Raw genomic sequence first — 25,371 nt, 5'->3', positions numbered from 1 at the left:
TATTTGAAAAGAGTGAATCCTGAAGGACCAATGTTATCAATGATGAAATCTATTGAAATGGTAGAATAAAATATTCTTTCATTTTTTATCTTTTACTAGAGAGTTATTTTTAATGAAAAATATTCTTACTAATTAATTCTATTTAAAAACATATCTGTTTCAATAAAAAAGAGAAATGTAAAAAACTTTTTTATATTAAATGTTATTCCTCTTTCAAGAAAAAGAATTATTTTTAAACACCATCTTCTGTAGTTATAAGACAATTTCATATTATTAAAATGACAGTGTTTAAATATCTTTTTTTTAACAATCTACTTTCTTCTATATATAAAATAGATAACAAAAATAACTTACTGTTTTTAATTCTTTCAACAAAGTTATTTGACAGAAGAAAAACATTAAAAAGAAGAAATAATAAAAATCTAATAAAGAAAAAAGTTATTTTAAAGAATAGAAACTGAAAAAAAGAAGAAAACCAAAACATAATACATTGATACAAGATGTCAAGAGAGGGACATAGAATTAGATATAAAGAATATAAATGTACATTTCCAGGATGTAATGAACCAGCAAAAACAAAATACAATTGTATTTCACATGTTTGGGATGGACATTTAAAATTATTACCACATGAATATCATGGAATTGCATATAAAAGTTTACCTGAAGAAAAACGAAAAGAAGTTAAATCAAAGTGTTTAGAATATATCACATTTGTAACTGATACAGTTAATCAACGAAAAAGAAAACCCTATAAAACTGGATTAGGTGATACTATTGAAAGTTCTAAAGAAATAGAAAATAACAATCAAATCATATCAATTACACCATTATGTAATGAAGATTTTATAACAATTCAAAGTGTTAATAAGAATATTAAAAGATTATGTATCGCAGGTGAATTATTTAGTGAAGCAGGGTTTTTCCAAAGAAGTGATCAAAGAAATAAAAATGAAATTCAAAAAATTACTGGAGCATTAGAACAACTTAAAAATGTTGTAGGATATTCTTTTGTTTATAAAAATGATGAAAATCATCAAAAATATGGATTTATGGCTCAAGAACTACAAGAAATATATCCTAACACAGTTAAAGTACTTCCTGATGGAACATTAAGTATTGATACTGTTGCGTTACTTCCTTATATTGTATCATCTTTAAAAGAATTATATACTTCTATAACAGAATTAAATAAAGTAACTGAAATTACACAAAAAATTAAAGATATTCTTAAAGAAGTTTTAGAACCACAAGAAATAGATGAAAATGAATTATTTATTGGTAAATTTGGATTAGGTCCAAAAAAAATAATTTGGTGGATAGCAATAATATTTACAATATTATCAATTATAGAAGTAATTTGTATACCAAGTTTTGGAATGATTTGGTTTTGGACTATTGTTGTTTCATTTATAAATTGGTTGTCTTATTGGAAAAGTGATTGGAATGATGAAGTAATTAATAATAAGTTTAATAAAGAAATTATTATTAATATTATTACTAGATGGTATGTAATTATTTCAATTGGTTTAATAGCTTTTTCAATGACATTTTTAATGGGATCTACATTACAAATTTATATGAGTATTGTTATTGCTTTTAATTCATTAATTGTTGGACTCACTTTTTATGATATAACAAAGAAATTAGCAGGTTATTTAATGATATTTTCAATTATTCTCGCATTACTATTATTGATTATTTTAAGCTTTATACAACCTTCATATTCTTGTCTTCTTTCTTCAAGAAAACTTAATCATTCTAATCGTTACGTTTTTATTAAAGAACAACCTCCATGGAATTGTATGGCTCCTTCATTACATTCAAATTCATCTTCACTTATTGTTGATTATACCAAACCATTCTCTTTAAAAGCAATTGACTTTGGAGTAACAGCACGTGTTGAATTGAAATGCGAGAATGGTATTTCATTTACGTGTGGAAATGTTGAATTGGAATCTTCATTCTAACTAAGTTTGTGTTATTCAAATAAAAATGAAAATAATTATACAACAATTTAATTTATCATCGGAAATAGCAACTTAAATTTGATAAAAATAACAATAGTTGAAAGAAGTTCCTAAAAACTATTTATAAATACCAAAGAAAGATAAAAATAAAACTTAAAAACTACAAAAAAAATTAAACCAAAGAGAAAGAAATGAATTTAGTGAGTGTAGAAACATATAGTTTTAGTTTTCATTGTGTTGGAGGTATTTAGAAAGAAAACAAATTTAAAAATGAATATTGAACCAATGACAAAGTTAGTATTTCAAAATCTTTGTCAATTTATTGAAAAACAAGACAATTACTTTCTTCTAAAGAAAGAACCAAGTAAATATTATGGCGTAACATAATAATTTTTTTTGCTTATTTATTCTGATGATTGTTCTATGTTTCATTATCATTTAGCATCAATAGAATGGTTAAATAAAAGCAATTCAAAAACATTTTTTCTTTAATTCAGCATAGCATATGTTTTATTATCAGAAGATATTAATAAATATTGGAATGTTCAATACTTCTTTGATATTTCTGAAAAAAAAATAATTGAGTTTTCTATGGAAATTGTATATACCTTCTTAAATAATATAAAAATTAATATTTATTCTGGTTCATTATTTTTTGATAACCCAAAAAAATTTTTAAATATTCTCTTCTTCATTTTGAATCATAAAAATAAGAAAAATATTGAAGGAACATTTTTTTTTTGTAAATATACATTATACAACTACACAAAAAATTTTTATATTTAATTGTAATTAATATTAAAAGTCTTAAAGCTACAAATAAACATATTAAAACTATTATTAATTATGTAGTCTCTTATGAAGAAAATAAAAATAATAGATATTCTAAATTATTATCATTAGATAATAACTTATTATTTATAAATTCTTTATCAGTCACAGATTTTCCTTCTTCATTTAATGTGTTAACTATTTTTAATGAACCAACAGCACTTCTGTCAAATAAATATGTTTGTAGTCTTCTTCTTCTTCAAAAACCAGTCTTCTTTGATACCATCAATTAACCAACTTTATTCATCAATTGCAGAAAAGGATATTCACCGTCAATCCACATTTCAAGTATTATAAATTTATTCAAATGCAAGAAACTCTGTTGATGTTTATTCAAAATATGTTGAATTGATTTGTTTAAATTCCGAGAGAAAATTAAAAGTATGGAACTTTACACCTCAATTAATAACAAATAAAGTTTTTATAGATTCAAATACTTCTATTGTTAGCTTTGTCTATCATAATAATTTTATTTGTGTTAGTTATAAATGATGTAGTATAATTAAATATATTGACAATCATTTTTGATTCATTGACAAGTTAAAATAACAGGATTTTACCATTATAAAACAATACTTTTGTTGTTTGGAATGACATAGTACATAGTGGAAATTATCAATTATTTTAATTTTAAGCAAACAATAATATATATTTACTCAAACCATTGAAGTAAATTGACTTTAATAAAACAATTTATTCTGTCAGTTTATATTTTCAGTGTTTTTTGATAGAACAGTTAATATATCGGTTATATATTCATAATTTCATACTATTGAAGAAAGTAGACTTCATAAATCGGGAGTACTTCAATTAGGAGTAATAGACTCATACCATTTTTGTGTTATTGGAAATGAAAAAATTTTGATAGTTTGTGATATTTGTATTCTTATGTATTCAAATTGTTATATATAGAAAATAAAGTTGGCAGTATCTGTTGTTCTAATAATCAAATCATTTGTGCATGTGATGGTTCAACAGTTAAAATTCTTCTTATCAGCTTCTTAAAACAATAATATATATAATGATGGGAATTAATTTTCATGTTATTTCGAAAAAAAACAACTCTCTTGTTGCTAGAAGTAGAAACAGGAATTTATTTTATGTTACGGGATTGTAAATGAAATAATTTATAAGTAAATTTTTCTTTTAACTTTTTATAGGTTTCAATCAATTCAACAAATAAAAAGTATTATATTAAATTAAAAAAATAAACTATTAAATAAAACTATTTTATTTACAAGATCAAATTTATTCAACTAACAAACATCCAAAATATGAATGAACGAATTGAATCACTTTTTATTGAACCAGTTATTGACATAACCCAATTAAGAAAAATGATGTATTCAGGAAAGCTTCAAGTTAACTCGGCTTTAAGACCAAAGGCATGGCAGATTTTATTAGGATATTTACCTCCAAATCAATTTGAATGGGGACTAGAAGTTCAACAAAAGTCACAACAATATAAAGTTAATACCCAACAATTATTGCCATCAATTATTGGAAGAACTGATTTTCTTGAGAAAGAAGTACAACCAATAAGACCTCGTCCAACAAGACTTTCAAATAACCCAAAAATTATTATTTTTGATAGAAATGATCCTTCTCCTTTATCTCATGATGACAAAACACCAAATAGTTCACTTGACACCCCTCGTAATGAAAATGTTTTTGCTATTCCTGAACGTTCTCATTCAACAGTCTCTCGTCTTCCTTCCCCAAAGTCTTTTTTTGATAAAATTGTACGACCACGGTCATCGTCTACTTCATCAGACCAAAGAAAGAGAATTGACCAAGATGCTGTTAAATTAAAATACCAAATACGAATAATTGATAATGATATTCCAAGGACACTTACTATCTTAAAAATTGAAAACGAAAATAATATTGTTAATCATAGAAATGTTATTAAAAGGATATTATATTGTCTTGTTGCAATTGATAAAATTAAATATACTCAAGGCATGAATGAACTTGTTTCAGTATTATATTATGTTTTTGCTCTTCATTCAAATAATCAAGATTTTGAAGGTGCTGAAGTATCAAGTTATTATTGTATGAAAGGTTTATTAAAAGAATATTCACATTATTTTAATGAAGAAGAAGATGATAAAGATGAAGGTATAAATAAAGCAATGGATAGTGTGATGAATCGTTTAAAAGAAGAAGATAATGAATTGTTTGAATCATTACAAGAAAAAGGAATTGAGAATGCATTATTTTTATTTAGATGGATGTCATTGTTATTAACAGAAGAATTACCAATAAATTCTTTAGTAATGTTTTGGGATAGAATTCTTGCTAATTTAAGAAGTAGACAATACCTTCAATGTTTTTGTGTTTCAATGATCATATCAATTAAAGATGAATTAATGGAAAAAGAATTTGATGAAGCATTGAGGTTATTACAACATTATCCATTAAAGAATTTTAATGACCTTGACTTAAATGCTAAGCTTATGATTAAATTTCCTAAAAAATCGAAAATAATAAGACCAACTTATATTGATCAACCTATTCAACCACAGTTCAAATTCATTAATAAAGACGATGATAAAGAAGATGGGGCTAGTTGTATTTTTGAAGTTCCACATCGTTCTGTTTCTTCTCTAATTTAATTTTCTATAGTTGTTAAGTTATATTTTTTAATTTGAAAAAAATTATAACAAATAAATGTAAATTTATAAAATAATTCAATCTTCAAGGCTTTCAAATAATAATGAAAGTTGTTTTTTTCTAGTTTTAGTTGCATTTCCTTTAAAGGCAGTCGAAAACATTGCTGTACGTTCAGCATTTATAGCTTTTCTCAAAATAAATTCTCTTGTTTTTTCATCATGACTGTAATGTGTTGTTGTCATGAATGGAGGAAATGGATTAACAGATGACTTACAACAAACAGTAATAAAATATCCCATATTATCTTTTGTGTTTATTTCTGGTTGAACAACAATAAATATATGATTAAATTGTGAAGTTAGACATTTAGGATTAAATTGATCTTGCCAATTATTTCCTTGTTCTTTAAATATAATAACAACAACATCATTTCCAATATGTCTTTTCTTTTCTACTCTTTGAAGATCTCCAGGTTGTTCTGGTAATAATGTAGAGACATGAAACATAATTTCATAACTTAAATATTCTGTAAAATAACTATAAATTCCTGTAGAACCACTTGAAACATCTAATCCACCTCTGTACTTATTAAATCCATGTAACTCAATTTTGTTTCCAAGTAAGTCCAAGAATTTATAAAAAGCAGGACATCCTTCAGTATTTCCAAACATTTGGTCTTCATTACATTGACCAGACTGACAATATAATATCCCAAATTTATAATGACTAATTGAATTCATTATTTCAATCCTTGCTATTTCATTTTCAAACTTCTCTTTATTTTGCTTACTCAATTTATAAAAATCTCCATGACTTAAGTCTGGAAAAGCAACTTTAAATTCTTTAATCTTTTCTAATTCATTTGGTAATAAACATCGAATTTCTCCTTTCTTATTCATTACAATTCCTCTTCTAAATCCATTGTGTGTTGCTGGAATAATACTAAGAGCTGTTGGTTCTTCTGTTAAAATATAATGCTCTGCATCTGGATTACCTTTTACAAATTTGTTAAAATAATTAAAGTCAGATGTGATGTCTACAATTAAATAATCTTTTAAATCAGTGTTTGTAGTACAAGCACCCTCTCCAATTTCAATGTAATATCCATCTTCAATACATGATGTAGTAACAAGACTTTTTTTTTCCCAATCGTTAGAATAATTCATTTCCCATTTTTCATTTGGTACAACAGGACTACTCCATTCATCAAAAAATAATTGCTCCTTTTCAATTTCATCAATTAAATCAAAATACTCCTTTTCTGAACTTACATCTCGTTTATTCAAAAGAGGAAGGGGAGGATTTAATGGATATAATGCTTTCTCACTTTTACCATCAAACCTACTTAATGGATTTGAAGATGAACCTGACCTCATACTAATAGTTATTGAAAATCCTTCAGGATCACTAATAATAATATCTTCTTCTTTCTTTCCAAATAGTCCAAATTTTTTTTTTTTCTTCTTTTTTTCAGCAGAAACATTAAATGTGCTTGGAACTTCTTTTAATTTACCATAAGTATCACTAAATGAACGTGGTCTTTGTATAATTTGTGGACTTTGTAAAGGTAATACACCATCATCTTTATGTAATTCTTCTCGATGAATAGTATCAACATTTCTTTTAAATTCAATTTTCTTTTCAATTATTGTTTTAGAATCTAAATTATGAACAGAATCAGTTGAAGGGTCATTTACCAAAGATGGTTGTTGAACATCATTTAATCCATTCACCCTTGGAGATAATGGAGGTGGAGGGGCTCTATGTTTTGGTGATAAAAGAATAGAAGGTGGTGGTGGTGCTGCTGGTTTTGGTATTGGTGTTTGTTTAAAATGAGTTTTTTGGGTAGAAGGTTCTGTGGTTGATTCATGTATTGTTTCGTAATGGAGATAATCATTTTGTGTTGTCATTTCTTCTGATTATTTTCGAGTTTTTTTTGGTGTTTTTCATTTTGACTTTTTGATATTAATTTGTGTTATTGGTTAATACTGTTTTTCATTCTTGTAAAGAACTTGGAAACAACTTTTGGAAATATTTTATATTTTTTCTAAAATTCTTCGCAACGAATTATTGAAGAAAACAATTAAAAAAAGGGAAGTATTTAAAGGTTTTGAGTTAGTATGAATAAATAATGACTAATGTTTTTTAAAATATCAGAAATAAAAAATATAAAATTTTTTTGAACAAAGCAAAACCAAAAAGAATATAAGTGTAATGAATGGTATTTATATACAAAATAAATTTGACAAATCTTGTATTAAAAAAAAAGAGTTTGCCATATTAAAATAGAAATTAATAAAACATAATATATTGCAACAAAAAATAAGAATCTTGGTGTTTTAAAGAAAATGAGATTTAGTTGATTTTCACTTAATCAATGTTGAAATAAAAGCAGCACTTTAAGAACTTATAATCACCAGATTATGGAATCCGAAAAGAAACTTCACTTCTTCTCAAAAATAATAAGTAAAAAATCTCCTTTTCATTGTAAAAAACAACAACCATCTCCAAAATCAGATTCTTTAAGCCTTATTCCTTTAAGTTCATTTCACTCAAATTGTATTGAGGATATAGTTTTAGATCAATCAGTATATGATGAAATAGAATCTTGTCGCTCAAGTGCAATTCCATTTTGAGAGATAGACTATGTTTATACTCATTTTATCACTTGTAATTAATTCTTCATTTTGATGAAATCTTTTTTTCATTTTTGTATTTCTATGAAAATTCATAAACTACAAATATAATAGAAATTTCTTTAATTTTCTTCCTTCCTCTTTTTTTTATTTCCTTTCTTTTTTCATGTTGTATTATTTTAAATAAACCACATAAAACTCGAAATGAATAAAATAAAATTAATATTTTTCTATTTTAAACTATTCAAAATTAAACGAAACTATATTTAAATTATAGCAAAATATACCATTGTTTAAAATTTTTTAATTTATACATAAGAAAAAACATAAAATCCATTTTGTTTATCAAGAACATTTTGTTTTTTTTTTGAGACTGTGTAATAAAAACTAGACTATGGTTATTTTTGTTGAACAAAACTGTTGGCAATATTAAATTCTATCCAAAAAATTTTTAATACTTTTTCTGTTAAAGATTAATAACTTACAGATAAATATACTTATTGGAAAAAAATAAATACACTCATGTTAATAATCCAATTAAATTAATAAATTTAAAATTAGAAACTTTAAGCGGTTTATATAATAACTTTGAAATAATTTGTTAAATAACAATCAATTATTTTAAAAAAAAAGAAGTTTAATAATATATTTCATACCTCAAAGAATCAAAGATAACTACTATAAAATTATATTTTAAATACATTGGTTATAATTGTCTGAATTATAATCAATTTTAATTAGTTAAAAGAAAATTATTATATTATCTAAGACATAAAAAATAAACTTTTCTTTTGAAATAAATTAACTTAAATAATTTTTTACTTTACTTTAATTAAATCTCAAATTAATTTAATTTTATGTATTGCTTGTAATTTTATTTTGATCATTATCTCTCTGTTAAAGTTTTATTCAATAAAATTATATCTAAATAAATTTTTAATCTCTATTATAAAATAATAATTTTAGCAATATAATAAGAAAATACTTATTATTCCATTGACAAAATCTTTCTGCTCTTTATTTATTTTTAATTACCAAGTTTTTCATTATGATTCTTTTTTAGAGATGACTTAATTTAACTAATTTATTTTTATCTAGACTCCTCTTTCTATTATCCTTCTATTTTTCTTTGTTATAACAACATAAACTATGAGTATATAACATATTAACAACTTATACTTATTTATTCAAAGTTATTTTGTTTATAGTTTAAACGAATTTCTTGAAACAACTGAACTAAATATTCTAGTCTTTGGGGAATTTATCTCTTTGACTTCTTTTTTAGTTTTTGTTCAATCTTTGAACTTTTGAACATATCATTAGTACATATTATTTTTGTGTGTTTATGTCATTTAATGATATTTTAGAATATTTCATTTTCCTTGAAAAGAAATTTTATATTCTAAAAATAATAAATCAAATAATAAAAAGTTTTTTCAAAAAAAGAAAGACAAACTGTTTAAAATGTTTTTCTTTTAGAATTTAACTAAAAATTAATGAAAAAATCCTTAAAACTGTAAGTTATCATTAATTCTAAAATTAGAAACTCTGTTCAATGCTTTCATTAATCTCCTCTCCATCCAATACCACATGAATTGTAGACTTCCTTTCCAGTACTATCTATTACCCAATAATGATGAGAGTTTTTATCAAATGTGTCACCAACATGATATGGTGTTCCATAGTGTTTGGCAATATCAATTGCCAATTGCTCTTTTCCATAGACATAACAATCACTACCCCGGATTCTTTTATTGGCAACAGCCCAGTCATAACAGTCATTAATTTGGTCATATGTATTTAACCCTCCAATGTAACAGGCTGCAAGGAAACAACAACCCCATCCTTTTATGGCTGGATTAGCAAATTTCCATTGAAGAATTGGACTTGGAGGATTTTCAGTGGTTGTTATTGGGTTAGTAGATGTATCAGTTGTTGGTGTACTAGGTGTATCAGTTGTTGGTGTACTAGGTGTATCAGTTGTTGGTATATTAGTACTGTCAGCAGTTGTTGGTGTGTTGGGTATGTTAGCTCCATTACCAGACATTCCTGTGCTTGCACTACTTGATCCTGTTGAAGTACTGCTTGGATTATACCCACTTGATCCTGTTGAAGTACTGCTTGGGCTATATCCATCATAATATTCAGAACTTCCAGTTGTTCCAGAATATCCAGATGATCCACTGGTTTGTTCGTTGACAAAGCTGTTTGATGAGTCTTGGTTATTTTGTTTTTTCCATGTTTCATAAGCACCCTTGATTACTTTTTTAACATTTTCCTTTTTACTTTGAGCCTTAGCTAACTTTGAAGTTAAGGTATTAGCAATCTTTTTTCCTTTCTTTTTAGCAGCATCAATAACAGCCTTTCTCTTCTTTACAGCATTTTCTTTGAATGTCTTAAGTTTGTCTTTTCTTCTCTTTTTAGATGCTTCTTTGAGAGTATTAATTTGATTTTTACCCTTCTTAACTATGCCTTTAACAGTATTTTTACCTTTTTTGAAAATACTTTTTACATTTTTAATTACATTCTTACCTTTCTTAGACACTTTGTTAAGAATGTTATTTGATTTTTTTTTCCCTTTATTAAAAATATTTGTTAATGATTTCTTTCTATTACTCAATCCTTTTTTAATATTACTTTTAATGAGTCGTCCTTTTCCTAATACTTTTTTGAGAGAATTATTTTTAAATTTTTTTGCGGAATTAAATACATTTTTTAAAGTCTTAACTGCAAACTTTTTTCCTTTTTTTCGAATGTCTGAAAGTTGGTTTGTAACCTTTAATCGTTTTTGTGTACTTCTTCTTATTTGAACAGCCTTAGAAGTTACCTTTCTCTTAGCTCTTCTTATTTTTGTTGAAAAAGAATTTGATTTAAGAGATCTTCGTGGTGCTGATTTACGTACAGAAGACTTTTTAGTTGATCTTCGAGCATCAACAGTAACTAACAAAATAATCAGCAAGAAGATGGTGATGTTCTTCATAATATAATTAATATTTAACAGTTTCTTCAACGAAACAGAGTAAAACATCTTCGAAAATAAATATATTATATTAATATTATATTTATTATATTAATATTATATTCTCAAATTACACGTCAGTGAAACTACACGAACATTAAAATAAATCTAAACATTGAATTCCTAATTATAGTTTGATCGTGACGTTACTTTTAGTTAGAAAACACAAAGTCAATACTTCAAGAATGGAGTTGATTATTATTTATGTTGGAATATTATTTGTTATAATAAATTAATAAATATTATCAAAGATGATAGGATTATTTATTTATAAACATGAAAGTAATTTAATAATATAGGTGTTATCAAAAAAAAATAATCTATGTAATGTTAGTGGTGTTAAATGAAATTATTCATTATAATACAATGGTAATGACATATCCTTGCATCATACTATAAGAAAATAAAAAATGACGAATTTCAATACACAACAAAACTCAAATAAAGATGAAGGTATTTACTTAAATGAAGAATATTTTTCATAATTGAAAAGATGATTTCATTAGAACTATTTTTTAATAATTTAAATCTAAAAAAAATTTACTTGTTTTTCTCTTATTTCTAAAGTATAATTTTATACAAAAAAAAATAATCTAAACACTTATCTTTTAGTTTGTAATTTCTAAAAACAAAATAGTTGCGAAGTACTAAGTCTAAGATGATTGTTGAGAAAAAAAGTATAATTTTTTGTTATTTATGACAATGTTATTGTAGCAAAAATAAAGTTTATTTAAAAAAATAAGTTGGTAGTACCTAATATTACCCAATATTAGTTATATAATTAAGAATGTCAAACCTTTTATTGGAACACTTTTTTTTCAGGGCGTTGAACTGATTTCATTGTTAGTCCATAGGGAGACTAACAAATTAAGAAGTATTTTATTCAATATCAAAAAAAAAATAAGTAAATAAATATAAAAAAGGAAATTTTATGAATAAATGAAATAAGAAATAATAATAAACAAAGTCATTTAAATAATAAAAGAGAAAAAGAAAAAGAACTTCAAAACAAGGTAAATAAATATTCATTACAATATGCTAAAATTGATTTTAATTGGAGAAAGTGGAGTTGGAAAGACATCATTAATACAACGATATGTAATGAATAAATTTGAGCCAACATACAAAATAACGATTGGATGTGATTTTTTGGCTAAAACAGTCTATGTTGAAAATAAAGAATATAACCTTCAAATTTGGGACACAGCTGGTCATGAAAAATTTTCAAGTATGGTTTCATCTTTTTATAGAGGAAGTGATGGAGCAATTATTGTATTTGACGTAACAAATACAAGTTCATTTACTGCTATTGACACATGGATTAGTGAATATTCCCGAGCACTCAATGGAAAAGATGTACCAATCATTATATGTGGAAATAAAGTGGACTGCCAACCGAGGTTAGTTTCAACTGAAAGCGCTCGTCAATGGTGTGAAGGAAGAAATTACTCATATATAGAAACAAGTGCTGCAACAGCCCAAGGAGTTAATGACTTATTTATGGAAGTGGTTAAAGTTATTATAGAAAATAAAGAAGACGATAATGGTGATGATTTAAACCCTGTTCCTATTGCACTTGAAACAAAGTCTGAAAGTGGTTGTTGTTAAATTGCACATTTATTCGTTCTTATTTCTCCATTTTATTTTTAACCAAATTTTTATTTATGAATAATTACATCAAGATAGACTTGTTATATGTTTAAACGTATTGATTCTTATAGGACAACGACGAGCCAATATTAATTTTTAATAACCTTTTTTTATAAAAAGATTCTTGTTAATAATTATTTAATTGTTTAAGAATCTATTTAATATTTAACTTCATCATATCAAAATACCTCTATAAGAGAGTTAATCATAAATATTACTTAGAAATCATAATATTATATTACAACAATAAATTAAAACAATCAAATAAAATTATCTAGTAGATAATCTATTATTGTTTTTTCTCATCAAATAATAAGGTCAATATTTTAATTGAATATTAATCACTTAAAACCACAGTCTAAACATAATTTTATTAAACATTAATTTATTACTAAGTAATAAACCATTAGATATAATATGTTACAAATAATATTATTATATACTAATACATAAATAATAATAAACTCTGGGACTTATTCATTTGTTATTTCTAATTAATGAAATTATCAAACCTTTATCTCTTTATATTTTTTTAATAACTATAGAAAGATTATAACCAATAATCGGTTTTGTTCTTTACTATTTTTTCCATTACTGATAGTTGATAAAGAAATTATTTCTTTCCTTTTACTGATTTATTTTATTGATTCCATAGTTAACCTATTTAACTTATATTTGATTATTCAATCGAGATATTTGAATTAAATAACACTTAACTAATTCAAATTATTTTTAAAACAATAATAATCTTCTTTCTATCCTCCCTTTTTAAATTGCTTTATCCAAATATCTCATTTATTCATTTCTTAATGATAATTTTTAAGTAAAACTATTCTATAAAGTAATGAGAAGAAAGAATTTTTAAACAAAACGAAGATGAGACTTTAAATTAAAAATAAAAGATTCTTCAATTATACTATTAAATAAAATTGAAAAATCTACCAATGAATATATAAAATATATAACCACCAATACTAATTCAAAATAATTAGATTTTGTTATTTATTGCTAATAATAAAATTTTTTCTCACTACTAAAAATAATTATGGAAATATTAATTTACAAAAATAATAGAATAAGAGTTTAAGTTTATTCTTCTTATTCAATAATCTAACATCTCAGGAATTTTTTTACATGGTTTTATTCCCATGAATATTTTCTTTATTTAAAAGTTATTTTTAATTATGTTATGATATTTTCATATCTCTTTTAATACTTAAAAGGATAAATAATTGAATTGTTAAAATTAAATGTGTTTGTTATGAAATTTTAAAATAAAATAATTAGAATGATTATGAAATAATTTTAAATAAAAACAACACAACGCTAAATGAAATTATCATTTTAAATAAAAATGTTTTAACATTAGTTTTGTTATTTGTATAAAAAATGTTTAATTTTCAAAAAGAATAAAGTAAATAGGCAACTTCATTTACTTTTTTATTGTTATAGCTACTTCATAACTCTTATTTTCTTTCTGAAAGAGCTATAATAATTAATTTTCAATTCTCTTTAAGGAATTAAAATAACACTTTCTTTTATTATAATCAATTTTCAAAAAAATTCAATTTTGACACATTTTAAACTGAGTATAAACAATAACTACTATTCTTTCAAAATTATTAAACTAATAAATTTCTATTTACTTAAACAATTTGTCTAAACCTTATTTCTATCATTATTACCATCACTCACTTAATTTCAGAACACCATACCATAAATTAAACTAAAATAATTTTGACAATTAATTTATAACACATAATTATTTCTTTTTTATTTCTTAAATTAAGAAAAGAAACAGACCTTAAACTTAAAAACAATTTTTTTGTAGTTTGTTTCTAAAATTTAAAATTTGAAGGAGGAGAACAACTTACCTCATCATCACTTCCTTTTAACATATATTTTAATACATCATCTCCTAATGAATTTTTCTAATAAAATAAATATATTTGATTAATTTTACTTAATAAATAATAACAAACATCTTTAGGAATTCTCATTGGTTTTGATATTGTTCTTGGTTTTTCTATTGTTGGAGCAGGACATAAAAATTCTTCATCTTCGATTTGAGAGTCTTTTAAAGATATGTTAATCTTATCAAAATATTGTTTCTTAATATCTCCATAAGAGGCTTTTGGAGAGTCAACAATATATTCAGTACTGTTCATGTTGTTACTTATTATAATGCTAGTTCTGGTCCATAAAAGGATATATTCTTCTTATTCTATATTTATATTTCTTCCTATTAGTTCTTTGACAAAAGCAAAGTTTTAATAACAATCCTTAAGAATGAAGAAGACTTAATAAGATTCTGGTAGATCTTTCTAAGTGATGTGATCTACGTTAAAAATAAATAAAAAGAATCTTCTTTTTATTTTTATATTTTTCTTCTATTTTTTTTTTGTTATAAATAAATTTGTTATAAAGAATGTTATTCATAAAATAATAAATTTTTTTACTATTAAGTTATTTATTATTAAATAAAGAAAAAACAAAAGAATTACGCACTTTATCAAAATTATTTTAAACAATTTGAATTTCTGAAAAAAGATTGTGTTAATTAAAGAGTTTCCATCAATGTTTTGTTATATGGAATCTTTACAATTCTTGCAAACTGGTTTTCCATCCCAATTAACAAAACCACCTGAAATTTTCCCGCCACATTTAGCACAAACAAAACATTCATGATGCCATACTTTCCCCATAGCCTTTAATATTTTTCCTTCTACTGGTTTTCCACATTTTCCACATAAATTTGAACCTCCAGTTGGTTGATTAGAACTGTTTTCTTTCATAACACAATTTCCACAAATAAATCCATTTTCTCTCCATGCAAATTTTCCTGAAATCTTCTCTTTACAAACTTTGCAAACAAAACATCGTTCATGTACTAATCTTTTACCAGCACTAAGTGAATCCTCAGTGTCTAATACATTAGTATTACAAACACAACAAGTACCTATAATTTGAGCAACATTCTTTCTTAATTCTTCTTGTTTCTTTAATTCTTCTTCTTTTCTTTTAATTTCATTTTCAATTCGTTTAAGTTCTTCTTCTTTTCTTTTTTTCTCTTCTTCAAGTTGTCTTTGTTTTTCTCTCTTTTCTATTTCAGCCATTTCTCTTTCAATTTCTGCTCTTTTCTTTTCTCTTTCAATTTTGGCTTTTGTTTCTTCTTCTTCTAAACGATCAATTTCTTTTTGTCTTTCAATTGCCTCAAGTCTTTCTTTTTCCATTTCCTCTTCTTGAAGTCTTCTTTTTTCGGCTTCTTCTTTTTCTTTTTGTTCTCTTTCAAGTCTTTTCTTTTCTTTATATTCTTCTTTTTCTTTTCTTTCTTTTTCGAGTATTTCAAGTAATTTAGCTTTCTTAAATTCATCAATAGTCATTGTTGGTATTTCATCTTCAATTTTCTTTCTTTTCTTTTCTTCTTCTGATGCTTTTCCAAAAACAAAATCTCTTCTATCCTTTGCTCGTTCTTCTTCTTTTTTAATTCTTTCTTCATCTTTTTTTAACTCTTCATCAACACGTTGTCTAATGGCATCAAAAACTTCAAGATGATTTACCATATATTGAACTATTTCAAAGCCATTTTGTCTTTGCATCTCTCCTTTTTTCCAGAAAAATGTTGGTGCAACTACAATACATAAATTGTCTATTCCCATTTTATTAATTTCTTTTTTAGATTCAACTGCTTTTAATACTAATGCAAAAACATACATCATAGCAACATTACATTCTGGCATAGTTTCAAATACTTTTTTAATTGCTTCACTTGGAGCTGGTTCTTCTAATGCATCCATAAATTCGTCTAATTTGTCTCCAGCAATACTAACTGGTAATGTTCTTAAATATGTTTTAATAAGATTAGCAGCGTCATGAGGATTAACAATTTCAAAATTCCATTCTCCATTATCAATACGACTGATAAGTCTTGTAATATTCTTTTGTTCGGAACTAATTCTAAATATTCCTTCTTCATTAATTCCACGTGAAATAGCTACAGAAGTACAATAACTAAAGAATCTAGGAATAAGTCTTCCTTTTTCTTGTTTTACTTTTGATAAGAAGTCTTTTGGAGTAACACCAAAACATTGAGTTTTAGCAAATTCTAACTTTGCACTAACAAGGTTTTGGATAAACATTTGAAGAGTAGCGTCATCTTCAAATTCAACTGTAACAAATGTTTTTTGAGGTGTATCTTCAACAATATCACATCTATATTTATTAGTTTCTCTATTATCACTCTTTTCTCTAACACTACATTGTGTTAAAACAAATCTCTTTTTAAATATAATTCCTTTTAATGCTGTATGTGCCATTATACTAAAGATAGATCTTTTTGGTTGTGTTGTCATAAATAATGTGTCATTAAATATATAAAATCTTACTTCATGTGACTCTTTTGGTTCAAAAACTTTTTGCATAAGTTCAGTTCCATCATAATCAAATGTTTGTATATCTTCTACTATCCCATCAACATATTTTACAAGTCTTCTATTTTCATCATAAATTTCTTCTGTACTAACTCCTCCTGGGAAATTAATATCAATTTTTGTTTGTGCCACAATAAGATGATCTTTAAGATTTTTTTTGGTATCTTCTACCTTTTTATGAAGTGTTTCAATAATCTGAATCATGTCATAAAATTCAAACCATCTTGGATATTTTACAGTTATACTATTAAATAATGCTTTTAATGCAATAAGTAATTCATTAGGATATTCAAGAACTCCTTCAAGTAATTGTTCTAAACCATAATTTAATGCTTCAGATGATTTTTGTATTTTAAGACAGTGTTGGTTATATTGAGAATTATACTTTAACATAAATGAATGTTTAGTTAATGCATATGGATAATCAACAGCAAATTGTGTATATGAACGACTAAATCTTTTTATTAATCCATTATATGAATCAATTAATTCATTTGTTACTATTCCCATACATGCATCAACTTCTTTTTCTTGCATTTCTATTTGTGTTGAACGAGTAAGGTCAATACAATCATTAATACTATTTAACATATCTTCATATAGATCTGATATGATAACAAAATTAGGAATAATAGTGTCTATTTCATATTCAGGAATGGTGTATTTTTGTTGTTTAGTTCTAAGCATCATATTATAAAATCCTAATGGCTCTAAAACTCTTTTATGATATGACTCAAGAAATTCTTTAAATTTCTTTAATTGTTCTACGTATTCAGAGATTGTTTCTGGATACATTGGAATTTCATTTTGAAGAGTATTTGAAATTAGGTGTTGTTGCATCTTTCTTAATTTGTTCTTTCTATTTGTTTCATCTTTTTTTTTCTTCTATTTTATTATTTATAATTTATTTTTATTATTTTTTACTATTTCATTTTTTTACTTTCTTAATTTATTATTTTGTTTTACTTTTATTCCTTATTTATATTATTTAGATCTTTTAACTTTAAATAACTACAAAAACTAACCATTACGTTTCAACATTAGAAAATTAAAATTTGTTATTTATTTAAAAAAAGAGTTTTATATAACAAAAAAATCATACAAGTATTTTATGTGGAAGTTTTTGTAATTCTTCTACAATGACCTACATACTTCTAAAATTTACTACATGAAAAATGAGAGATAAATAGAAGAAAACACCCTAAAAAATAGAACAACAAAGAAATTACTTAAAAGAAATTAATTGTTTTTAGTAGAAATAACTTAATAGTTGAATTTGTAGATACTGTGAATATCATGGCAATTACTTGTAAAGCTATATTAAAAAACTGTGGTAAAATCTTTTGGAATTTCCCAAGAGCATGCCTAACAGGATTTCTTTTTAATTTTGCAAATTATTTTTATTGGCTTGTTGTACCTTTAATTATGAATGATAAAGGTGGTTCAACTTTTGATTTATCTTTACTACAAACTGTTGGATTTATTATATATGCAGTATTAACACCAATTTGTGGTAAAATTGGTGATAAATTTAATCCATACATTGTAATTAGAATTGCTTTTGTATTCTTTATTATAGCTGTTGCCGTTATTTTGATATGGCCAAATTCCATTGCTGCATTGTATGTATCTGTTTGTATTTGGCCATTTTGTACAGGATTCTTTTGGCCTGTTACAACAGGAACAGTTGGACTTGAAGCACCTTTAGGTTATGAAAATAGGAATACATCATTATATCAAGTATGTTGGTCTGTTGGTAAGGCATTTGGATTTTTATTTGGAGGGATGTTAAAAAGTGCATTAGGAATTAATTCTCTTTATATATGTATTGGGCTTGTATTAATTAATATGATAGTATATCCATTTTCTCATCCTAAACGTGTTAGAGAGAAGTTAAAAAAATTAAAGGAGGATAAAAAGAAAAATAAAAAAGAAAAAGAAGATATTGCAGTTGATGTGGATGTGATTAAAAAGACTGAAGAGCAACCTAATAAAAATGTTGAAATTGAAATGACAAAAGAAGAACCAGCTGATATTCAGATTCCAAAAGATTTAGTAGAAACTCCAAAACAAAGTATTGAATTATCACGTAATGAAAAACCAATTAAAATTAAATGGACTACAGAAGAATTTAATAACAAAACATTTATTTATCTTGGATATATTATGCAATGTGGTATTTATGGTACATCTGCTGTTCTTTCTAATATGTACGTTAAATTAGCTCAAGACCAAGATGTTCGTACACCAACAAAAGGAATTGACATGTATATTGGTATTATATTCTTCTTTTATTTCCTTGCTCAAACTTTAGTTATGGTGCTTATGTCTTTAACTATGATTTGGACATATAAAAGGATTTTCTTCCTTATTTTCCAATTATTCTATATTATTATGTTAATTGTTTTTGCTGTTTCAAGAAATGCATATGTTAATTGGTTCTTAGCTTTTGTAGGTGGTTTAGCTGGTGGGTTTGCATATCAAACATCAACATATTATTCAATGAGAGCAAGTGAATCAAGTAAATCAATGTTCATGGGAATTAGTGAATGTGTTAGTGGTATTGGTAATTCACTTTTGCCATTAGTGAGTGGGTTATTATGCACCTATCTCAACAACAATTATGTACAAATATATATTTCCATTGTTTGTATTCTTTTATGTCTTATTCTCGAAGAGATTGTTTATCACATTGGAATGTTTATTAATGGAAGACGTCAGGCTAAACGTGCTGACCCAACAAATCAAGACTTTCATTATGAACATCCTGAACAAAGTCAAGGACCTGAAGTTCATCAAAGCCAAGAACCAGATGATCATGATAATGGTCAAGATGATAAAGAATAAAATAATACTTCCTTTTTTGAATTTATAATGTTGAAACTTGTGATGAAATAAATTAATTACTTACTTATACTAACTCTTTACTTATTATTTATCATTTGTATTTATACCTTAAAATTCTATCATAAATTTCATTTTATAAAAAAATAATAATTATTTTCAAGATCTTAATAAAACTAGTTCCATTCTTTAATGATGTTAACCTTAACTCATGTTGGATTTAAAAAAGGTGACACGATTCCATGTTATTGGGTGTTAACACGTTCAGTTCTTTCATTATATTCAAGCAAAGAAAGCTATAATGATATGAAACCTCCTATCAATTCTTTTATGCTAGAAGAAATTGAAACTGTTACCATTGAAAAACTAACACCTTCAATTAATGTATTAATTGTTAAAGACAAAGACGAAACAGTTGAGTTATTAGGGAGTGAATCATTATTAAATAATTGGATTAATCAAATCAATATTCTTATGACTCAAGCTCAATTGACTAAGTCATCTAAAGTTATAAACCAAAACGAAAATAGTTATGAATATTTTCCTAACCTCATCAATTATAGTTATATGGTTTTTATTTCTTTTTCATCTATTCAACTTGAAGAAATATCTTCTTATTATTTACTTTGTTTTAACCCCACACAAAAATTTAAAGTGGAAGTGTCTCCTAGTGGTGTAAAGAAAGATAAAAAAATAATATTTCCAATTGAAAAGACATGTTATATCTTATTGTCATCATATCTTTTTATTACGCTAATCAAAAAAATCTCAACAAAAAAAGAAGAAAAAATAGCAGAAGCTATTATCCATTTGTCCTCAATTCCAAAAAATGTTGTTTATTTATCACAAATTAAATTAGAACAAAACTCAATGGAGATTGGTGAACTTCAATTCTCAGTGGACATAAAAAAGAACTTAGTTAACGTGATTGAGTCACCAGATATTCTTCAACACAAAATAACTAAACAAGATTATTGTTATAATGCAGGAAGAAAAAGTTATTATATTCTTCATAAAGAAATCACTAAAAATAAAGAAGAATTTAAAGGAATTATTTCTGGAATTGGAAAAATAGAACATGTGCCATTCAACCTTGATTTAGAAGACTATTTTATGAAAGAGAAAGTCACAACAGAAAGTTTTGAAAATATCCCATTAAGTGGAACTATAACTCAGCAATACCCAAAAGATGAACGATTATTAGATGAGTTATGGATGTTTTGTTTTCCTAATGGAATGAAGGCAAGTCAATGCAAAAGACCTTTTGAAAAAAGAATTTTTGAAATAACAAATTCAAAAGGAAAAGAGCGATATGGTTTTGCTTTTATTATTGATAGAAAGATTAATGCCAATGAAATAAAGGAAATTAATAAATGGATTGAAATAACAGATGAATGGTATATTCCAGAAGCAATATTTATTGTCAGTGAAGAACAATTATTTGAAGAAATGAATGATTGGTTACAAAGTATTATTGAAAACACTGAAAGTAGAGAAGAACAATTTGCTCAATTGTATATAACCCCACAAATAAAGTATGGGGAACATAAAGAAATTAAAATAAATGAAAAGAAAATGATTATTGAAAAAGAGTATAAAGGAGATATTAAAGAAACAGAATTAGAATTATCAGAGTTATTCTACCACTTTAGAATCTCAGAAATCATTGACATTTGGAGTGAAATTATTTTATGTGAAAGAATTATATTTACTTGTAAGAATTACAATACTCTTGTAAAAACAATTGAAATGTTTAAAATTTTACTTTTTCCATTAGAATGGGTTTGTATTTCAATTGCATTACTTCCTCGAATTTTAATTAATCAACTAACATCTCCATTCCCTTATATAATAGGAGTCCCTGGTGAATATTTCAAAGAAGCAGAAGAAATAATCAAAAACGAAGATGTTATCATTGTAGATATTGATAAAGGAAGTATAGAAGTAATGAAAAAAAAGAAAGAAATTATCAAATTACCAACAACAATTAGAACAATATTGACAAGTGATAGTGAATGGTGTTTAAACCAACTTATTGAGAAAAAATTAACTAAAAGAATTTTCAATGAATATATCCAATTATGCTTTGTTAAAGGAATAAGTTTATTAATGAAAGGATATGAAGAGCATCTTGGAATAATGAAAATTACAGAAAATGATAATGTCTGTTTATTTGAAGATGAATTTATTAGAGAAAGAAGTATAGATGAACATAACTTTTTAAAAGAAATGATAAAAACACAAAATGTAGTATATTATATTGAAAATACTTTAAAGAATGTTGTAAATATTTGTAATGAATTTATTGATAAAAATTTATATTTATTACCAATTAAACAAATTATTCAAAAATATGGAAAAAATGAACAAAATTTATTTCAACCATTATTATTGGAACCAAAAGATGAGAAATTATTTGAAAAAAGCATTGTTGAATGGAAGATTAATAGTAATATAATAAATAATATTATTACAAAAAAGATGAAAAGTTCAGAAGAACAAAATAATGATAAACAGATACAATGGAAAGGCGATATTCATAAAATCCATATAATTAAAGAGAATATTACTATTAAAGGTTATTCTTATATTTCATCATTTATTCAAAGACATAATCATGCAAAAAATAATGAATTTAAATTGGATGAATTTAAAAATTGGGTTGATAAAAAGAATGATAGAACCCAATTTTTATTAACATTCAACAAACGCAAGAAAGAATTAAATAAAATAAGAGAAACTATTAACTTGAGAGAAACAGAACTAAATGAAATTTTAACTATATTAAATTACTCAAGTCTAAAAAGTGAGACTGAACAAGACGATGAGTCAATAAGTTGTATTATTATGCTATGTGAAGGAATGAGTTATGGAAATGGATGTAATGATTTACTCCAAAAAATCATAAAAAGAGATATAATGTATCAATTTAAAGTATGGAATAGAGTTGCTAAGAAAATGATTAACAATTCTAAAAAAGATATTAGTGGATATAATGGATTATTTACATTAAACCAAATTAGAAGTGATAAAGAGAAGTATCAAGAATTTTCTGATAAGGAATATGATAAAACTATTAGTACGATTCATTCATTAGTTAAGATGATGTTATCTATCAAAACCCCAAAAAACATTATTAACAAATTATGTGAAAATTGTTATGCAGTATTGTATTTAACTGAGTCTCAACGTAAAGAAGTAAATACTCTTGTATCAAATATAACTGAAATTTATTAAAAATATATTGTATTTAATAATATTTATCGACATACAAATTGGGGGTATTGATGTTATTTAATAACATATAATGTATTAATGAAACAGAATAAAAAATAATAATCACAACTAGTTTATTAATTGTTATCTCATTTCATTTCACTTTAAAATAAAAATTAAAGGAGTTAGTGTGAACAAAAATGTATAAAAAAATGAAAGATAATTCTATTCAACACAAGAACAAACCTGTTGTCTTATAGAAGTAAAATAAAAATAGACCCATTAACTTTTTAACAAACCAATTGTATTTAATGAAATAATACTCATTTCCACTTATACGAGTCTAAACAATTCAATTGACTTATAACTATTTAACTCAGTAATATTATTTAAAAACTAGTTTTGAAAATTTATAACCAAGCATTACAAGAACAAATAATTTCAAAAGAAGAAAAGAATAAGAACAAAACATAATCTAATCAAAAGAAAATATATAAATTTTTTAATAAAAAGAATAATAAAAACCCTAACTAGTTTTTGAGCATTTTGTATTATTGAATGAGTAGTATCAACGAAGATACAATTAAGTCTATTCTTAAAGAAATGAACGAAATGAAAAATGAAATTACTTCATTAAAAGAAAAGGTTTCTTCATTAGAACATAAAATTGAATTAAAAGAAGCACTTGACTTTATTAAACAAAAAATTGGATTAGAACAAGGGACTAACGTTGAGTTATATGGCGTAACTGTTGAAGATCTCTTTGAAGGAGAATTAACATGTGTCTCAAATTTTCATGATGGAACACCCTCAAAAAACACCTATAATAACACTGCATTAACAACAAAGAAAGGTAAAAAGAAAGAGATTAGATGTGTTTCTTCAACAAACTTAGATAGAGAAGGCAAAATTCAAATGCTTTGGAAAGATAATAATACTGTTGTTCTTTGTCCTAGTTTAGTACATTATTATGAAGTTAGTATTAAAGGTAAATCAGAATATTGTTGGATTTCTGTTGGATTGAGTTCTACTAAAACAATGATTAGAAATCATCAAATTGGATGGGATAAAAGAACTATTGGAATACATTCTGATGATGGTAAGGTATTTAATGAAAATGGAAAAGTTGGATTAAATTGTACAACGTCATTTGGTCCTGGAGATGTTATTGGATGTGGATGGAACTCAACAAATAAAACAGTTTTCTTTACTCGAAATGGAGAAATGTTAGAGACATTTAATTATCCTCATACAGTATTAAATTTTGGAATTGGAATGAAAGACTTTGAAAAAATCGAAATTAATACTGGAGAAAGAGAACCTTTTGAGTTTGATTTATGTTCTTTTGTTGAAGATTTAGTTGCTCATCACTGTCAAAAACAAAATTATGATGATTCTATTGAAGAAGATGAAAATTCTTCTAATGTAGCTTTTGGTTCTGAAGAACAAAACGAAAAAAAAGTTAATGAAATAAAAAAGCCATTAAAAACAAATACAAACCATAAAAGAGATCATTGCGATTGTTGTGAATGTAAACATCATCACTAATTGACTATTATTTAATTTAGCTTTTAAATAAAAGTAAGTAATAACAAATTTTTTTATTACCTCTCTTTAATTTTTATTTTATGTTTCACAAAAGTGAATCATAATAAAAGAAAAAAAAATATTCAAAATATCATTTTTCATATTAAATACATTTTTATAGTAAAATAAAATGATTTATTATAAAACTTTTTTTAATATTTGTTTCTTATAAAAAAATTATAAAATTAATAAACAAAAAATTAAATAACAAAAAAGGAAAATTAGTTTGAATAAAAAACTGTTATAATAAAAGAAAAAAAAAAGAAGAAACCATAAAATTAGTAAAAAGAATTAAACAATAGAAAAGAAAAAAACCTATCGAGTAACCCTTCAACTGAAAATTATTCGAACAAACCGGGAAGGGTAGAATGAAACACAATCAAGCAGTCTCAAATATTCATTTTTGTAAAGATTGGAGAAGTAAAGTTCACACTTGGTTCAAACAACCATTCAGAAAAATTAGAAGACACCAAACCAGAGTTGAAAAGGCTAAAGCCGTCTTCCCAGCTACCATTAAATCTCTTAAACCATCAGTTCATTGTATGAATCAAAGATTTAATTATAAATTGAGA

At 24.8% G+C, this 25,371-nt stretch overlaps 10 protein-coding genes across 10 annotated transcripts; 6 read left to right on the top strand and 4 right to left on the bottom strand.

Annotated features, from left to right (window-relative positions):
• Positions 1–500: 500 nt before the first annotated feature.
• On the top strand, positions 501–1,970 carry ENU1_173920 (hypothetical protein; the record flags this gene model as incomplete). Its single annotated transcript, XM_008861270.1, has 1 exon — positions 501–1,970. One exon carries the CDS (start codon positions 501–503, stop codon positions 1,968–1,970), a length of 1,470 nt encoding a protein of 489 aa, XP_008859492.1.
• A 2,105-nt stretch (positions 1,971–4,075) lies between these two features.
• On the top strand, positions 4,076–5,419 carry ENU1_173910 (Rab GTPase activating protein, putative; the record flags this gene model as incomplete). Its single annotated transcript, XM_008861269.1, has 1 exon — positions 4,076–5,419. One exon carries the CDS (start codon positions 4,076–4,078, stop codon positions 5,417–5,419), a length of 1,344 nt encoding a protein of 447 aa, XP_008859491.1.
• Positions 5,420–5,494: 75 nt separating this feature from the next.
• Positions 5,495–7,327, bottom strand: ENU1_173900 (Rap/Ran GTPase-activating protein, putative; the record flags this gene model as incomplete). The annotated part of the gene is made up of 1 exon (XM_008861268.1): positions 5,495–7,327. One exon carries the CDS (start codon positions 7,325–7,327, stop codon positions 5,495–5,497), a length of 1,833 nt encoding a protein of 610 aa, XP_008859490.1.
• A 2,290-nt stretch (positions 7,328–9,617) lies between these two features.
• ENU1_173890 (hypothetical protein) lies at positions 9,618–11,033 on the bottom strand (the record flags this gene model as incomplete). The annotated part of the gene is made up of 1 exon (XM_008861267.1): positions 9,618–11,033. One exon carries the CDS (start codon positions 11,031–11,033, stop codon positions 9,618–9,620), a length of 1,416 nt encoding a protein of 471 aa, XP_008859489.1.
• Positions 11,034–12,107: 1,074 nt separating this feature from the next.
• ENU1_173880 (Rab family GTPase) lies at positions 12,108–12,680 on the top strand (the record flags this gene model as incomplete). The annotated part of the gene is made up of 1 exon (XM_008861266.1): positions 12,108–12,680. One exon carries the CDS (start codon positions 12,108–12,110, stop codon positions 12,678–12,680), a length of 573 nt encoding a protein of 190 aa, XP_008859488.1.
• Positions 12,681–14,560: 1,880 nt separating this feature from the next.
• On the bottom strand, positions 14,561–14,890 carry ENU1_173870 (hypothetical protein; the record flags this gene model as incomplete). The annotated part of the gene is made up of 2 exons (XM_008861265.1): positions 14,561–14,653; positions 14,705–14,890. 2 exons carry the CDS (start codon positions 14,888–14,890, stop codon positions 14,561–14,563), a joined length of 279 nt encoding a protein of 92 aa, XP_008859487.1.
• Positions 14,891–15,307: 417 nt separating this feature from the next.
• On the bottom strand, positions 15,308–17,992 carry ENU1_173860 (Rho GTPase activating protein, putative; the record flags this gene model as incomplete). The annotated part of the gene is made up of 1 exon (XM_008861264.1): positions 15,308–17,992. The coding sequence occupies one exon, from the start codon at positions 17,990–17,992 to the stop codon at positions 15,308–15,310; it is 2,685 nt and encodes an 894-aa protein (XP_008859486.1).
• A 456-nt stretch (positions 17,993–18,448) lies between these two features.
• ENU1_173850 (major facilitator superfamily protein) lies at positions 18,449–19,999 on the top strand (the record flags this gene model as incomplete). The annotated part of the gene is made up of 1 exon (XM_008861263.1): positions 18,449–19,999. The coding sequence occupies one exon, from the start codon at positions 18,449–18,451 to the stop codon at positions 19,997–19,999; it is 1,551 nt and encodes a 516-aa protein (XP_008859485.1).
• Positions 20,000–20,188: 189 nt separating this feature from the next.
• On the top strand, positions 20,189–23,233 carry ENU1_173840 (DENN (AEX-3) domain containing protein; the record flags this gene model as incomplete). Its single annotated transcript, XM_008861262.1, has 1 exon — positions 20,189–23,233. One exon carries the CDS (start codon positions 20,189–20,191, stop codon positions 23,231–23,233), a length of 3,045 nt encoding a protein of 1,014 aa, XP_008859484.1.
• A 537-nt stretch (positions 23,234–23,770) lies between these two features.
• ENU1_173830 (SPRY domain containing protein) lies at positions 23,771–24,760 on the top strand (the record flags this gene model as incomplete). Its single annotated transcript, XM_008861261.1, has 1 exon — positions 23,771–24,760. The coding sequence occupies one exon, from the start codon at positions 23,771–23,773 to the stop codon at positions 24,758–24,760; it is 990 nt and encodes a 329-aa protein (XP_008859483.1).
• Between the last annotated feature and the right edge of the window lie 611 nt (positions 24,761–25,371).

Source organism: Entamoeba nuttalli (genome assembly GCF_000257125.1).
Source record: "Entamoeba nuttalli P19 unplaced genomic scaffold asmbl_7645, whole genome shotgun sequence".
NCBI classification, from domain to species: Eukaryota; Evosea; order Mastigamoebida; family Endamoebidae; genus Entamoeba; species Entamoeba nuttalli.
This window is presented reverse-complemented; position numbering and strand designations above follow the sequence as displayed.